Genomic DNA, 16,055 nt, shown 5'->3' with positions numbered 1-16,055 from the left:
CTTGAAGGCCTTTTCTCTTGGTGAAAAAGATTCTTAAACGTATGGTACCCCCACAGGTTTCTGGCCTCACCCCCACTGCGGATCAGGTTCGGCACATGCCCTGGGTCTAAAGGATACCCACATGGATATCAGCAGTTTCTGCCGTGATGGGGTTATCTCTGATGAAGGCAATGTTAAAATAAAAAGCACTGTTTCTTCTCAAGCATGCTAAAATGAAATGCTCCTCTGTTATCCTCAGAAAAAAATTGCTTTTAAAGTAGGGTCTCTGATCCACTTTTTTTCCCAATCTCTTTATGGAACAAAGACTGGAGCTAGGACCTCACTATGTAGAGAGCAAAAACAAAGGGCATGATTCATGCTCAGGGCTGTTCATCACGTTCAGGAACATTGGAAATTAATTCAGCTCGGCTTAACAGCTGCGTATGAAACACCGTGGCCTGGCACTCTGCTAATTTTCAGAGACGTCCTTGACCTTAAGGAGTTTGCATTGTAAGAGCCTTTTTAGGGGCTCATCAGGCATCCCGTGATCTGAGCTACCTTTTGTCTTTTCCCAGGGGCACATGGAGGCTAGAGACAAGCAAGTCCTTCGCTCCCTTCGCCTGGAGCTGGGTGCAGAGGTGCTGGTAGAGGGGCTGGTTCTCCAGTATCTTTACCAGGAAGGGATCTTGACGGAAAACCACGTTCAAGAAATTAAAGCTCAAGCTACAGGCCTTCGGAAAACAATGCTGCTGCTGGATATCCTACCTTCCAGGGGTCCTAAAGCATTCGATGTATTCCTAGATTCCCTGCAGGAATTCCCTTGGGTAAGGGAGAAGCTGGAGAAGGCAAGAGAAGAAGCCATAGTTGAGCTGCCTGCAGGTAGGCCTCAAAATGATCCCTCCAGACCAGCTCCCAAAGTGTTGGAATTGTGCCCTTTGGATGTGAAGTTGGGGTTTTAGGCTGCCTGGGCGTTGGCCTGTCCTGAAAATGGGTACGGAGTTTGTGCTGAAGGCATCTGGCGTTGGTGGGACCAGATGAGGAGGTGGAGCTAGGACGTGCAGCGGGGGAAGGCGCAATGGGCCATGGCTGGGAGGGTGAGGCGGGAACGCAGCGGATAGTTTAGAAATGCTTCCAGGGAAAGTTGGCAGGTCCCTTGGGAGGCATGTTCTCCTCTGAGAGCCAGGTCATGTCTCAGCCCTTGGCATCAGGAGCCATTTGGAAAGTGCAGATGGGAAAGTAGGCTTCAGGCGTCCTGATAACTGATGTGTGGGGTGCCAGAGGGGTGCCAGAGCGGCGGGCCGGAAAAGGTCAGACTCATGAAGGAGGAGACAGCGTCTAGGAAGGCACGCCTTGCACCTGCTCCATGGCCCACCCTGCGTGGCCAAAGGGGATTATTTGGAAGGCTGGCTTTGTTTGTTTTTAAAGGCTGTTGATTTAAAGTCTTCCTTTCAGGTGGGCTTTGTTTGGACACCTGGAGTGTTTAATTTGGTGTGGACAGTGCTTTGGGGGAGGGATGGCTCCTTTTGATTTGAAGGAACGTTGGAAGCTATGAAAAAGAGAAACCGTCCTAGGGTTATCAGCCTGGCTTGTGTCAGGAAGGAGATGTGATAGGAAACACTTGTTCCCTCTTAACACCTCTCATGCTTTCTACTTTTTACGGAGATTGAGGAGCAGAAAACTGAACTGGCCAAAAAAAAAAAAAAAAAAAAATTTACTTGCTTTTTTTTTTTTTTTTTTTTTTTGTCATTTTTAGGGCCGCACCCGTGGCATATGGAGATTCCCAGGCTAGGGGTCGAATCGGAGCTGTGGCCACTGGCCTATGCCACAGCCACAACAACGCCAGATCTTTAACCCACTGAGCAAGGCCAGGGATCGAACCTGTGTCCTCATGAATGCTATCCGCTGAGCCACGATGGGAACTCCTACTTGCTTATTTTTAATAGAGTTAGAAATTGACATTCTCAGTTTCTTTCTTTTTTTTTAATGACAATGATAGTTAGAACTACCCTAAGTCGAAAGTCCGCAAGGATTTGTTGTTGCCGTTTTTAAAATGCCAATACAACTGGTTAAAAAAACAAATACCGCTAATAAAAAGACTGCTTTTATTCTGCTCCACGGACCTCATATTTTGGATGATTTTCCAGATCACATGTATTAAGAAGACATGATTAATTCTTCCCTCTGTATTAATGACACATATCTGAATATTTGATCAGCATGAGGTACCCGGTTGACTTAGGAAGGCCTTGCAAAATCCCAGTGGAAAGAGCAAAAATATTTTCATTTCTTAGCATGGCCACATTACAGGTAAATGTATGTTTTAGGCTTTTTGAAATCCTGAAAAGAGCTGGCCTCTGAGGACCACAGGAATTCTCAGGTTGGATTGTCCTTACAAAAGAAAATACTCCAGGCGTGTGAACAGAGCCAAATGGAAGGAGCTAAGACATTTCTAGCACTTGATTGAAAGCAGAATAAATAACTTAGGAGTGGGGAGATGTTAAAAGAAATGTTAGGGTGTCCAGTGTCTTCGCCTGGTATTTGACTTAGAGGTTCCTCTTGGCAATACATAGTTGAAAACAACAAAGCAGGCAGACCGAAAGCCCATTACTACCAAATATTTAATTTAATTTCATAATCATTTGGGGTGCTGTAAATGATACTGTTGTATGCTCTTCAAAGAGGTGTGACCCCATTTTATTTCTTCTGATTCATTCAAAGAACACAAAAAATTTAAAAAAATTTTTTTTTTTTTAACCAAACAGTGAAAGCTACAGTGAAGTTCAAGGAAAGTAGTTTTGGTTGTGGTGGTGGTGGCGGTGGGGTTTAAAAGTAAGCAGAATGAAACAGGACGAGTGGGAAAAAATTGCATGTCTGTGCTGAAGTTTGGAAAAGTAAAAGTGAATTTGTTAATTCGGTGGAAGGGGTCTATGGAAGGCTAGGTTGGCTACTGCACAAATAAGGTACTGTTAATTGCTTTACTTCCTGTCGAGTCACACAGCTCCTGAAAAGAATATTCTGGAGATAGGGTCTGAGTTACATACTGTTCCATCTATGTCCCATAGTGACAATTATATAAGGTCACTTTTTGAATAGTTTTTAGCAATTACCGCCTATGTTAAGTAAGGTTACAAACTCTAAGGACGGGATGAAGCATAAGGGTGCAGTGCACCCCCCCCACCTCACTCCGTTAAAAGAGGGTCAGTATTCCCACGGACTTTGAGGACCCCAGGTGCGCCCCCGCTCACCCAAAAACCCTCCGCTTGCCGTTGATCACTCCCTCCTTCGCGCTGTCCTTTTCCATCTCACACACGTCACTTGGAAAAGCCACTACACCTTAGGTTTCACCCATCTCTGCCTGTAAAACCTGGAGGAAATGATATATTTTAAAGGCGTTGTTAGTTAACAGTCTTCTTTATTTGAGACCTTAAACTTTAAGGGTTTAATTAGTTGATGGTAGTTTTTAATATAAAATTAAATTAGCACTTGATTGGTTGGAAGCCTAATTTTTTTTTTTTTTTTTTTTTTTTAATCCTGGAAAGGGTAGCGGCTTTGAAATGCCTTCAGTTTAATGTCCCTGTAAAAAATACAAGTGGACCCAGAGGCCTCTTTCCCAGGAACCCAGTGCTTCTCCAGTGTTGTAATGGAGTCATTTTAATAAGCTTTTAAATGGTCTGCTTAAATTTTTGTAAAGGCATGTTTGAATTTTCAGGAACTGGGACATAGGAAAGTGTGCTGCTTCTATGTGTATGTATATGTGTTAACCTCTTCTGATCTTTTACTCATTTGGGTTGCAGTTATTCAGTAATTTGTAGAGGTTTGGTGGTCTCCTCTTGGGAGGCCTTGAAGAGGAGTGGGGAGGGATGGCTTTCTCTTGGGCCCAGAGGTTGATTCTTCTCCAGTCATGAACTGATTTTATTTTATAAAACCTTTTTTTGTTTGGGTCTTTCTTAGAGATTCTTGGTTTCCCTTTTGTTTGGTTGGTTAATCTTTGTGTTTTGCTTGTAAACTTTGAGCTCCCTCAAAGGCCTTATTTGGTGACTGATCCTAGTGAGTTATTTTTAATTTAGATTCTGGGTATAATTTTTTAGAGAAGAATCAAGTGATATCTTGATCCTTTCTGCTGGCCTTAACTCGGCCTCCAGGAAATCTCAAAACATAAACAAAACAAAATTCAAAACATTTTAAACCTGTGATTCTCTCAGGATGTGCTTAGGTGGCTGGTATCCCTATCTCTGTTTTTTTTTTTTAAAAAAAAAGGCCTTAGATGTTAAAGGGTAATTGAACTGTGTTTGTCTCACCCTGTAAGGACCCTTACATTTAAAAAGAGGAATTCTGGTGCTAAAATGATTTAATCCAGCTTGGCACCATGGAAGGAACACTTTGCAGTGTGTGCTTCCTGGCCAAGGTCACACACTCGATGCTAGATGAGCTGGAATCCTCCCTGGGGTCCTGGCAGGTCACTTAGGAGATGAGGGCACTGTGGCATCTGGGTAAAGGCAGCATGTGCCTGCCTGCCTGGCTTCCCACTTCTCGGGGGCCCTGTCTGGGCTGACACGCTCATTCTGGTGCCTGAGCTAATCTGGATCTGGAAAAGAGGTTTGTCAGCAGCCTCGGCCTCACCAGCTGGTGGGACTGAGCCTAAAGTCGCGGTGGGAGTGACTTCTGGGCCCCAGGCGTCTCTTCCACCATATTGGCCGCAGCTGTGGGACTGGGTCTGTGCCATGATTCCCACTTGACAGTCAGCCTGGCAACGCTTCCTTTAACCCCAGTCTTTTCTAGGCTCAGGAGATTTTTTTTTTTCCTCCTCCCTAAGCCAAATTTCTGCTTTATGTTCTCTTAGCCACCAGCACGGATGAAGGAGAGGTCTCTTAGAACGCAGCTCCACGCCTGCTGTGTCAGCATCAGATGCCTCATCTCTTTAGCCTGCTGGAGTAGCTGTCTTGGGGCTGACATTTGTCACAACCTTGCATGAGCTTGACCCAATGCTCTGGCCTCCGTGAGGAGGTCAGGCTGGCCTGGTTCCCCTCAATCCAGAGGCTCCAGGGCTCAGCTGTCCCTTTTGAAGCTGGCCTTGTGTGACCATGCAGAGCACATCAACCGCTGTTTCCCACTCTGGCTGTCAGAGGTATACTTGCATGCATCTGAAGTTGCTGGTAAATAAGGCAGAAATCCTAGGCATGGGTTATTGGAGAGATTTCTAGGCTGGGATTTTTTTTTTTTTTTTTTTTTTTGGTCTTTTTGCCTTTTCTAGGGCTGCTTCCTGCTGCACATGGAGATTCCCAGGCTAGGGGTCGAATTGGAGCTGTAGCTGCCAGCCTACACCAGAGCCACACAGCAACGCCAGATCCTTAACCCACTGAACAAGGCCAGGGATCGAACCTGCAACCTCATGGTTCCTAGTCGGATTTGTTAACCACTGAGCCACAATGGGAACTCCAAGACAATTTTTTTTTTTTTTTTGTCTTTTTGCCTTTTTCTAGAGCCACTCTTGCGGCATGTGGAAGTTCCCAGCCTAGGGGTCTAATTGGAGCTGTAGCCACCGGCCTACGCCAGAGCCACAGCAATGTGGTAGGCTGGGATTTTTGAATCATACCACAAATCCACATCTGCTCTGCGTTTGCTGAGTTCAGAGCTGATCGTCGTTCATTATGGTCTCTCCAGGCTGCGTAGAGCTCACCCTGTGGCATCCCGTGTCCTAGAGACGGAGTGGGGGCTCAGAGCAAGACCCCTCCTCCTGGTAAGGGCAGAGTCTACAGGGAGCCCCGCGTGGTTATCCTGGACTTCCTGAGCACCCGCTAGATGCTGGGCGCTAGGTAGCAAAGACACACGGGATCTCCAGATCAGCGGAGGAGGTTCATTCATTCACTCATTCAACAGATATTAGTGCCGGACCATGGCTGCTGGGATGGGTTAGGGAACCAAGCCCCTGCTCTTCCGGAGCTCACCGTATTCCCTAGTCCGCTGGGGACGGACAGAAGCAAGCGAACGAATACATAATGCATGAGATGTCGAGAGTGCTGGGAGCAGCGGTGGCAGGGTGGTGAGGAAGGGCCGAGCAGATGATGTGGGCAGTCGGAGAAAGCCTCTCCGATGAGAGGATGTGCAGCAGAGACCTGAATTCTTCAACAGCGCGGGTACCCGGAGGACGAACTTTCAGAAAGAGGAGAACACACGCGTGAAGGAACTCAAGGGGGGTCCCGGTGACCGTGTGGCGGGGAGCCCAGGCCCTTTGGAGAGTGACCTTCCTCCCAGAGGGACGTGTCGCACTGCTGGTCAGCAAAGGCCCAGGCTCGACCGTTTGTGGCTGGGCTTCCTAGAAGCTGGGGTGTGTCCACAGGCCTGATCTTGGCGGGTGCTTAAAATGACCGTGTATGATAGGCGGCTGTGGGATTAAATCACAGGTGAGAGAGCTGTGTCCTTCTCCTCTCTGTTTGAATCCTGTTATCACCCAAATGAAAGCTGTCGTTTAATACAGGTATTTCTGTGATATCTCTCTGGACACTTGCCAGTTTTTCTTTTTAACCAAGACAGCTCCTCATGCTTAAATCCTTCTGTGGACACCGATATTTAGTTAGAATTTAGTTGTGTTTCCTCCACCCCCCAACCCCTTGTATGAGTGTCATAGTTTCCTTCATGACAAGTAAAACTGTTTTCTATTCCTGAAGTTCTTTTAAAACACACTGTTTGTATTATGTAAAAACGAGTCAACATAAAGAAAAACACTAAGAAATTAACAATGGTATGAGGATACGACAAAAAAGTGTGAAGATGCTGTGCATGTATTTTTCTCATTTAAAAAGAGTGACAGGGGAGTTCCCGTCGTGGCGCAGAGGTTAACAAATCCGACTAGGAACCATGAGGTTGTGGGTTCGATCCCTGGCCTCGCTCAGTGGGTTAAGGATCCAGCATTGCCGTGAGCTGTGGTGTAGGTTGCAGACCCAGCTCGGATCCCGAGTGCTGTGGCTGTGGTGTAGGCCGGCGGCTACAGCTCCGATTGGACCCCTAGCCTGGGAACCTCCGTATACCTCGGGAGTGGCCCTAGAAAAGGCAAAAAGACAAAACCAAACAAACAAATCAAAAGAGCGATGAGTTCGGGGCAGGCATCAGCACCTGGCTGGCATAATTGGGGCAAGAAGGCTCCAGCTCTAATTCAGCTAGACTGTAATGCCACATTCAAAGTACTTTCCTATTTTGCTTATTTAGTGGATGCACAGGGGGTGGGAACTGGTTAAATTTATTTGCAGAGTTGCCAGCGTTACTTAATTTTAAGGGATGTACATTGTAAATGCATTCATTTGCTAATGTAAGAAGGCAGCCAAATGAAGACACATCCTGGTCCAGACTTGCAGACGGGAAGGGAACGGGTGCAGACCGCCTCGTTTTTCTCTGAGGAAGCCAAGAGCGGGGCGATGAAGGCGCTCGTCCCCCGTCACTCGGCCTCTTAATGTAGCTTACTGCCTGCACTGGGAGCCAGGCCTCCCAGCTCTGGACCCTGGATTGAGGACTTTTGCTGTACAGTCTTGGTTCCCTGCTGGGTTCGAAGTGGATTGTGTCGTGCTGGAGTGTTAATAACTGAAATCAGCCTCTCACAAACTCGTATGGGTGCTTTTTTCTTCATTTTAAGAGGAACATTTCAAGGGCTTTTAGCGGTATCCTGGGATGAGATTTTACTAAAATATTTTATTTTATTAGTGCCAATTTTCATCATTTTAAAGGAAATTTTGATGGTTTAGTCCTGCATTTTGTCAGAAGACTCCCCCCCCACCCCCACCCCATCTCCCCACTTCGGCCAGGCTGACATAAAGCAAGAGTGGAAGACTTTTATCAAGTATTTATGGGACTGATGAAATAATGCATCTGTTGGCAGCCAACTGCAGCTCTTTCTAGGAATAGCAAACCATGTGACAGGTCTCTCCCCAGCAGGGATGCTTCCATATCACTCAAGAAAATGGATTGAATGTTCTTTTAGAAATTCTCACTGTGACGTTTTTTCTCTCTCCTGTGGTTGAATGGGTTGCTTGGCTACATCAATCACCTATTTACCATCAAGGTTGATTTAGCTCAGGGTTTTTCAACTTGGGCTAAAAAAAAAAAAAAAAAAAGACTAGAATCTAATGATCTAAAGGCTTCACCTCGGGCCGATTCATGCCAAAATCTGCAGAGAGTCTGGGCGGTTCTTTTTTCTTTAATGTCTTTTTGCCTTTTCTAGGGCCACACCTGTGGCATATGGAGGTTCCCAGGCTAGGGGTCGAATTGGAGCTACAGCTGCCGGCTTACACCACAGCCACAGCAACACCAGCGATCTGCGTCTTCGACCTATACCACAGCTCATGGCAACGCCGGATCCTTAACCCGCTGAGCGAGGCTGGGGATTGAATCTGCAACCTCACGGTTCCTAGTCGGATTCGTTAACCACTGTGCCACGACGGGAACTCCTGGGTCTGGGCGGTTTTAAAGACACAAACAGGGGTACCCACGCAGAAACGCTTTTCTAGGTTATAGTGCAGCCGGGGTTGAGAACCTTTCGATCTGACCAGGGGGTTAGGCATGTGGCTCCTTTCCCACTTGGCGCTCCCCAGGTGTGGGCCTCCCAGAGCTGTGCGCTTGCGTGAAGAGTTCTCGTTTTGGAGTTCCCGTCGTGGCGCAGTGGTTAACGAATCCGACTAGGAACCATGAGGTTGCGGGTTCGGTCCCTGCCCTTGCTCAGTGGGTTAAGGATCCGGCGTTGCCGTGAGCTGTGGTGTAGGTTGCAGACGCGGCTCGGATCCTGCGTTGCTGTGGCTCTGGCGTAGGCTGGTGGCTACAGCTCTGATTGGACCCCTAGCCTGGGAACCTCCATATGCCGCGGGAGCGGCCTAAGAAATAGCAAAAAGACCAAAAAAAAAAAAAAAAAAAAAAGAGTTCTCGTTTTCAGGAGGGGGCAGGTGGAAGGGAGGTAGGAATGGAGCTGTCGAGGGATAGAAAGTTTTGTTGTACATCTGTCCTCACAGGTGTTTTTAATTCCTTGAATTTCCTGGACATCGTTGCCTAAGAATCTTCTAGCGTCTCAGACCCCATGCAGGTGTGACTCTTCTACCAGCATCAGTCTCTTCCAGCTCTACGGGGATGCCTGGCTCCGTGTTCCTGGGACAGAGCTGACTGGAGGGTTTTGAATTATCTGGTGAATCTGGATTTGGGTTTTTTTTTTTTGACGTTGTTTGGTAATTACAGGCCACCCACAATACAGTGTGCTCTGCAGAGCAAGCTCTGTCCCAATGGAGGCAGCACCTGCCAGTGGCAAGTGAGTTAGACGCTAGTCTCTGCTGCAGAAGGAGCTCAAGACGAGAGGAGGAGAGACACAAAAGGCCAGTCCAGGAGCCTGGGACTGGCTTAGTCTGTCCGTCCGTGGGTTGGTCAAACAATCTGTCTGCCCTCAGTTTTTGTTTGTAAATAAATTGAGTTTTGGGAGTTCCCGTTGTGGCGCAGTGGAAAAGAATCTAGCTAGGAACCATGAGGTTGAGGGTTCGATCCTTGGCTTTGCTCACTGGCCTTGCCATGAGCTGTGGTGTAGGTTGCAGATGCAGCTGGGATCTGGCGTTGGTGTCGTTGTGGTGTAGGCCAGTGGCTATAGCTCCGATTCGACCCCGAGCCTGGGAACCTCCATATGCCATGGGTGCAGCCCTAAAAAGCAAAAAAAAAAAGTTTTAGTCTTTTTTGTGTCTCACCAAGAACCTCAAATAATAACTGTAAAATAATAATCATAGTATTTGTTGGGGGCTTAACTTACCATGTGCCAGTGTTCCAGTTCCTCTTCGTTTAATAATTCATTTAATCCCGACAGTAACTTGATAAGACGGTGGTATCACTACCCGTGTTGCACAGAGACGTTAAATCACTTGCTCAAGGTCACACAGTGTCGTGAAGCCCGATTTGGAATCCAGGCCCTTTGATTTCAAAGCCTGCTGCTTCATGTCCTGTAAAGACACTTTCTCAAAATTCAATTGTCTCTCCTCTCTAATTGTGATAACCTGTGGCTGCTCCAGAGTGTGTTATTTACTGGCCCCCACCCGCTCCTCCCCCTGCTCCAGGCTCTCCCAAACATGCAGCCCTGGGGCCTTTTGTCTCTCTCTTTCCCAACTATTATCTAAAGAAATTCCTGGCTAGTATCTCTCCCCCCAACCCCATCTCTCATTTTATCTTTTTTTTTTTTTTTTTTGGCGGGTCTCATGTGAGGCCATATGGGGGTCAAGGAACAGAGCCCCTGGGCTGCTTCCATCCTCAGTTGCCACCTTGAGAGTTAAGGAAAAAAACCCTCCGTCTTCTTGGCTGTGAGCAGGAGAAGGTGTGTCGGCTCTCCTGAACCTGGACTCAGGCCCCCCTTTTGCTGCTCCTAAATCATGCTATCAAAAGTCATCAGTTCCACTAACCAGGTTTCCTGGTGGCTCTGCCTCCGAGGTTAAGCATACGCTTAGCAAGGTGGCTTTCCCTTTTTCTGGGTATGGCTCAGACTCGCAGGCTGCTGTTGCAGCTCGCCTCAGGAATGTTTGCCTTTCCTTAGTTTTAATAGGCAGCTGTGTTTATGCTTGTTCTTCAGTGTGCACGGAAGGAGTATGTGAATATGACTCTTCGCAGGGCTTTCCCCCCAGAGGGAGAAAAAGAGTGCATTGTACGTTTCAAAACAGTACATTTTAACTGAGAAGGAAATGTAACTTCTAGAAGACGTTTGGGGCAGGTTTTCTTTGTCGGCTTTATTTTCGTTCGTGTCGTAAAGGAAATCTTAACTCCTTGTGCGAAGCGCCAAGCTGACAATTCCTGGAAGTGCCCGTGTTCTATTTATGCTCAGCACCATAGCAGAGAAGGTGGCGACGCCGTTACCAAAATAATACTGCTGAGATTGCTAAGTGGCAAACAAGAGGCTTGTGGGTTTATAACCTAAACGGAAGACTTGTAAAGCATCCCTCAGCCCCACCGTTTGTACCTACGGTAGATGCGGCCGAGCGTGGGGGGCAGTTGTTCTGGAGCCATCGCAGAGCCGGCAGAGCACATCTGCAGGAACTTGCCCTCTTGTGAGGTCTGGGAACGGGAGAGCCGGATGGGAGGTACCTTAGGGATGTGACAGATGAGGACATTGGAGGGATGCCATCCGTCAGACATGTCCCTGGCTCTTTGGTTCACGCAGTAGACCTCTCCCAAACATAAGCAAAAACAGACATTTCTCTAACGTCTGCTGGGCTCTTCGTGATTTTGGAGGAATTGCTAGAATGTCAGGGCTCAGGAGGGGTGGGAGTGAGGCGGCCCGGGGTCTCTGGGCTCCGATGACCATCGCCACCCCACTTCCTCCACTTTGTCTTCTCTCAGGGGTCAGCGCGTGGCTGGCCTGGGGCGAGTCCTGAGCCCTGAGGACACCAGAGTCACCTGGAGTGGGGAAGGGACAGTTCCAAAAGGAAGAGGTGAATGATGATTAAGAAATGTCTGTTTTTCTGGCTTGCGGGGGGCGGGGGGGGTGTCCTATGTTTTTCTAAATAAAATACCACCAGAACTCAAAAAAAAAAGAAAAACCAAAAAACAAAACAAAACAAATAATAATAATAATAATAATAATAATAATAATAATAAAGAAATGTCTGCTATACTGCATCACTTTCATTTTTTTAAAAAATAGTTCCACATTTGTGGGCCTGGAAAGAAATGAAAGTCCTTTAAGGAAGGAGCGTGTTCTACATCTTAATACAGCAGGGCCCAGGCTGAAGGCCAGAGGTGGTAGGAAGAGTATAGGAAAGCAGTCTTTAGAAGAAGAGAAATCTTCCCAAATCTTTTCAAAATCAGAAGATACTGGGGAAAAAAAAAAAAAAAAAAAAAAGGATTGAGAATGTTGACGTCGTAGAGAGGAGATTACAAAGAGAATTTGGATCAAGTTGTAGCCTGCTTTAACCTATAAACTTTATCCCCGTTGACCTCTGAGGTCCTGTTATTATCATGAGATGATTGCCCAGGGTCCCATGGCTCACGAGTCGCAGAGCTGAGGTTTGCACGCTGACACTCTGGTCCTCCAGTCTTACTGATCACTAGGCAGTCCTGTCTCTGATTCCAGTTCCTGATCCCGATTTGGAGTCAGGGCTTAGATTACCCGACCTGGGCTAGCCACAGCTGCTGTATTTCCTGACCCTTTCTTGCCTTGGGTCTCACCTGCAGCCACCATTTTCATTGCTTTTTTTTTTTTTTTTTTTAATTTTTTTTAACAGTTTACCAGATGGAAGATTAAAGGACATACTAAGAAGATAAGAAATGTTTTCTAGGAAATGTGACCAGACAAAGATTTTAAATGAGATTTGACAGCAGTTTTTGTTCTTTGGGTCTTGAAATTTATCTCTTCCCTTTCAGTTTCTTTTTGTTCTTAATTAGTCATTTGATGGTGCCCTGGGCAGAGGTGCTTTTTCAGGTCTCTCATATCTGTTTAAGCCCTTTTATTCCTTCCCGTGCCTGTCAGGATCCATTCTGGAGACAAAAACCACACTGTAATTTGAACAAGCAAAGTTTAATGTAAGGAATTAATCGCCAGTAAAAAGTTAACAGTGGTTCACTGCTAATAGGGTCCGAGAGGTCTCGAAGGGAACGCAGAAATAGCAAATGGAAGAAGCTCCTTTTTCTGGGGCTGAAGGAGAGGACAGGATGAAGGCAGTGAGAGCTTGCGGGGGGCCTCTCCCCACCCTCAGAAGGCTGAGGATCAGACCTCAGTGGAGAAGAAGTGACTGCCACGTGACTCTGCAGCCTGCTGGTGAACTTGCCAGAGGTTACGGGCTGGAGCTGATTTGTATGAGCAGCCTCCCAGGTTGAGAAACTCAGCAGAGAATGTGGGTGGACCAGAGGTGCTCCTCAGAAAGCAGACTGTTGAGTGGTAGAGAAATTCCCTGGAGAGTGAGCACCATTGGGTTTCCCACATGCCACTGGCAGTAGCATGCTTTGGAGGGGATGACGCCTCCCAAACCAGCAGGAAAAAGCCCCTTCCTCTGCCCGTGGCCTTGCGGTGTCCCTCCACTGCCCTCTATTGATGAAAACGAACACTGCACCATCTGACAAATGTTTGCAGGGTCCAGCCCCAGGATCCCAAAGCAGGACAAAGAGGGTGAATTTAGAGCTAAGAACGAATAATGTTGCTAATGGGTGCACCTCCTCTGTAGAAGGAAGATAGTGTGTAATTCCCAAAGTAGTTCTTAGAACCCGATTTCTTCATTCATTTGTTAGGCAGCATTTATTGAGTATCTTCCATTGCCGGCTGTTCTGCTAAGCCTTTGGGATTGTGATTGTCATTGTCTATTTTTTGCTTTGTCTCCGCACATAGAGTATGGTCTTCCCTAAGGCAGAGACTGTTTTTATCTCTGCACCTGCAGAAAGTATCTAGCATAATGCTAGATTCGTGTTAATCTTCACACGTTTGTTGAATGAAGAAATGACTGTGAAGATGGATGTAAAGGCAGAGTCATCCTCAAAGAGCCTCGGTTGTGACTAGGGACAGGTGGAGGCAGGTACCTAAAGCATCATATGATATTCTTGTTAGTTTTTGTCAAGGAACAAGTGCCTCCAGAACTTAGTGTTTTGAAAGAATGGTCATGTATTTTCTTCATGAATGTGCAATGTGGTCTGGGCTCAGAAGGCACAGCTCATTTCTGTTCCACCCGGTGCCAGTTGGGGCGATTCGCCTGGGGCTGGAGGACCTGCTTCCCAAGTGGGTTGCCCATGCTTCTGGTAAATGGGTGCTGCTGTTTTCTGTCCACGTAGGCCTTTCTCCGAGCGGCTGTGCTCTCCTCACGGGATGGTGGTGGTTCCCAAAGGCAGGAAGTAGAAGCTGCTGGTGTCTTAGGTCCCAGATCCGGACACCGGCGTGGTGTGAGTTTTCACTGTCTCCTGTCCCTTGAGCTGTCCAGGTTCAAAGACAGGAACTAGAGACGTCACGGTTCCATCATCTGGGGGCCTTCGCGTGCTTAGCAGATGTGGTGGCTTAAAGTATGTCTATTTCTTTTGTTTTAAAATTATAGTTTATTATGTCATGTCAAGTGAAGTATGTATATTTCTTTTCAAAAATGGGAGATTAGCTGCCGTACGTGAAAGTGACTTGTGAATTAATAACAAATGTTATTTAGTGTGGTTAATGTTTAACCAAAACATAGGTTTTTAAAAGTGAAAATAGCTTTTTTTTCTCAAATATGAAAGCAATACATATTTTTTTTTAAAAAAAAAAGACTCTAGAAAGATATCAAGAAAATGGAAATCACCCATAATCTTCTTGCCCAGAGATAACCACGGTTTATAATAAACGAGTAGTGAAACGCAGTGTGTGGGTTTTTACAGGAGGGAATTTTGTCTTACAGGCTCTCTCTTTTCTGAACTTGAGGCATTTCTAGACAGGTATTACTCACTTGATACTAACACTTAAATCCCTGTGATGCCAGGTAAAGGATAAAATTCAGAAGATTATATGTGTGTGTGTGAAAATACATACCTTTCTTCAGAGAGGGAAACTTTCTGAATGAACTTGCAGGAGACTTGGCAAATTAGCATTCAGGCTGGTTGGTATTTCAGTTAGCAGAGAGTAGGGGTGGGGACATTGGACTTAGATGACCTTCTGTAGTGACTCTTAAGGAACTAGGAGTAGTAGTTTTCACTCTGCTGTTTAAAGTATTTTTCTGTTTATCTTTCTGTGAGTGTTCTATTTCAAAGTCTTTCATTAGATTTTTATATAACGTGATTCTTTTTCACAGTCTTCTGTTTGTATGATTTTAAATATTAGGTTGCTAAATCTTTCCTCTTCATTGCTTTTCCAAAGTATTAGACTACAGGTGATTATGCCATTGCCTGTGGCATTTAAAGATATATTTATATCCTTCACATTGACTCTATTTGTAAATAGGTGAGTGTGCTGGATTGTAGGTGAGACTTTTCCCCCTTGCATTTGGAAAAGCGTTCCTAATACCCTTTTTCCCCCATGAAATCAGAGTATATTTCAGAGAAACTGGTCAAATCTTTGGCAGAATAATCAAATCCCACCCCCTCACGCCTTATACCAGGGCGAACACCATAAACCGTTGTAGGAGGGGCTGTTTAAGTCTTTTTTTTTTGGTTGTTGTTGTTGTTGTTGCTATTTCTTGGGCCGCTCCCGCGGCATATGGAGGTTCCCAGGCTAGGGGTCGAATCGGAGCTGTAGCCACCGGCCTACGCCAGAGCCACAGCAACGCGGGATCCGAGCCGCGTCTGCAACCTACACCACAGCTCACGGCAACGCCGGATCGTTAACCCACTGAGCAAGGGCAGGGACCGAACCCGCAACCTCATGGTTCCTAGTCGGATTCGTTAACCACTGCGCCACGACGGGAACTCCGGAGGGGCTGTTTAAAGCAGAAGAAAAGAACAGGCTGAGCAACCTCAAACCTTCGCTTCCTGCATTATTTCAGCAAGCATTTGTTGACTGTCTACCATGTGCCAACAGTCAAACAGGTACAAAAACTAAGGTAGAATCCCTGCCCTCAAGGTGCTCAAGTCAATGAGATGATGCACAGAAAGTGCTTAGAACAGAGGCTGGTGTATGTTACACATTCAGTTGATGTTGGTCGAATGTTAGTTATCATCATCACCGGAGCAACTGAGGAGTCGTGACACAGAGAGAGTGAAAGGGACCGTGAAATTCCTACTTAGTCTGCAATAAAAGCAGACTTGGGGAAGGCTTTAAAGAGTGCGTGTGTGTCTTACTGTGCAGAGTGGTGAAGAGTGCGTAGGCGCTCACCAGGCAGGCCAAGGTGGGAGGGCATCCCAGGCAGAGGTAACAGGAGGTGCCATGGCCTAGAGGCCACAGCCGTGGTGTCCGGTGGGGAAGGGAGGGGTGGCGGCAGCAAGGCTGGGGCTTCAGGCCCAGGGCTGCTCTGCAGGGACCTTGTCAAGTCCAGCAGGGGGTGGAGCACAACTGATGAACTCTGAGAACGCGATCCGCACGAACAGACTTGTGCTTGGGTCCCTTCGGTGGCTTTTGGTGGGGAAGCTGGTGGACATGAAGCCAAGGAGCCCAGTTAGAAAGCCGTTGGAATATTCCAGATGAAAAATTAGGAGGA

At 46.7% G+C, this 16,055-nt stretch overlaps 1 protein-coding gene and 1 long non-coding RNA gene across 17 annotated transcripts in view; both read left to right on the top strand.

Annotated features, from left to right (window-relative positions):
• Positions 1–16,055, top strand: part of CRADD (CARD and death domain containing adaptor protein) — a 182,025-nt gene that overhangs the window by 783 nt on the left and 165,187 nt on the right. For all 16 annotated transcript variants that reach the window (XR_014804370.1, XR_014804368.1, XR_014804369.1 and 13 more), the window contains exon 2: positions 555–858. Coding sequence is in view for 1 of the 16 variants with exons in the window: in XM_021092767.2 (XP_020948426.2) it covers positions 561–858 (298 nt within the window). In the remaining 15 variants the exon portion in view is untranslated. The remainder of the gene's footprint in view (positions 1–554; positions 859–16,055) is intronic.
• Positions 6,046–11,538, top strand: LOC146403570 (uncharacterized). Its single transcript, XR_014804406.1, has 2 exons — positions 6,046–6,811; positions 8,627–11,538. It is a non-coding gene; the product is annotated as an uncharacterized LOC146403570 (long non-coding RNA).

The sequence above is a fragment of the Sus scrofa genome, chromosome 5 (assembly GCF_054392235.1).
Source record: "Sus scrofa isolate SSC_HxYL_T2T_F1_AM1 chromosome 5, Sscrofa_HxYL_maternal_Yorkshire_Landrace_v2.0, whole genome shotgun sequence".
Classification (NCBI taxonomy): Eukaryota; Metazoa; Chordata; class Mammalia; order Artiodactyla; family Suidae; genus Sus; species Sus scrofa.
Note: the sequence above shows the minus strand (reverse complement) of the source record. Positions and strands in the feature narration are given on the sequence as shown.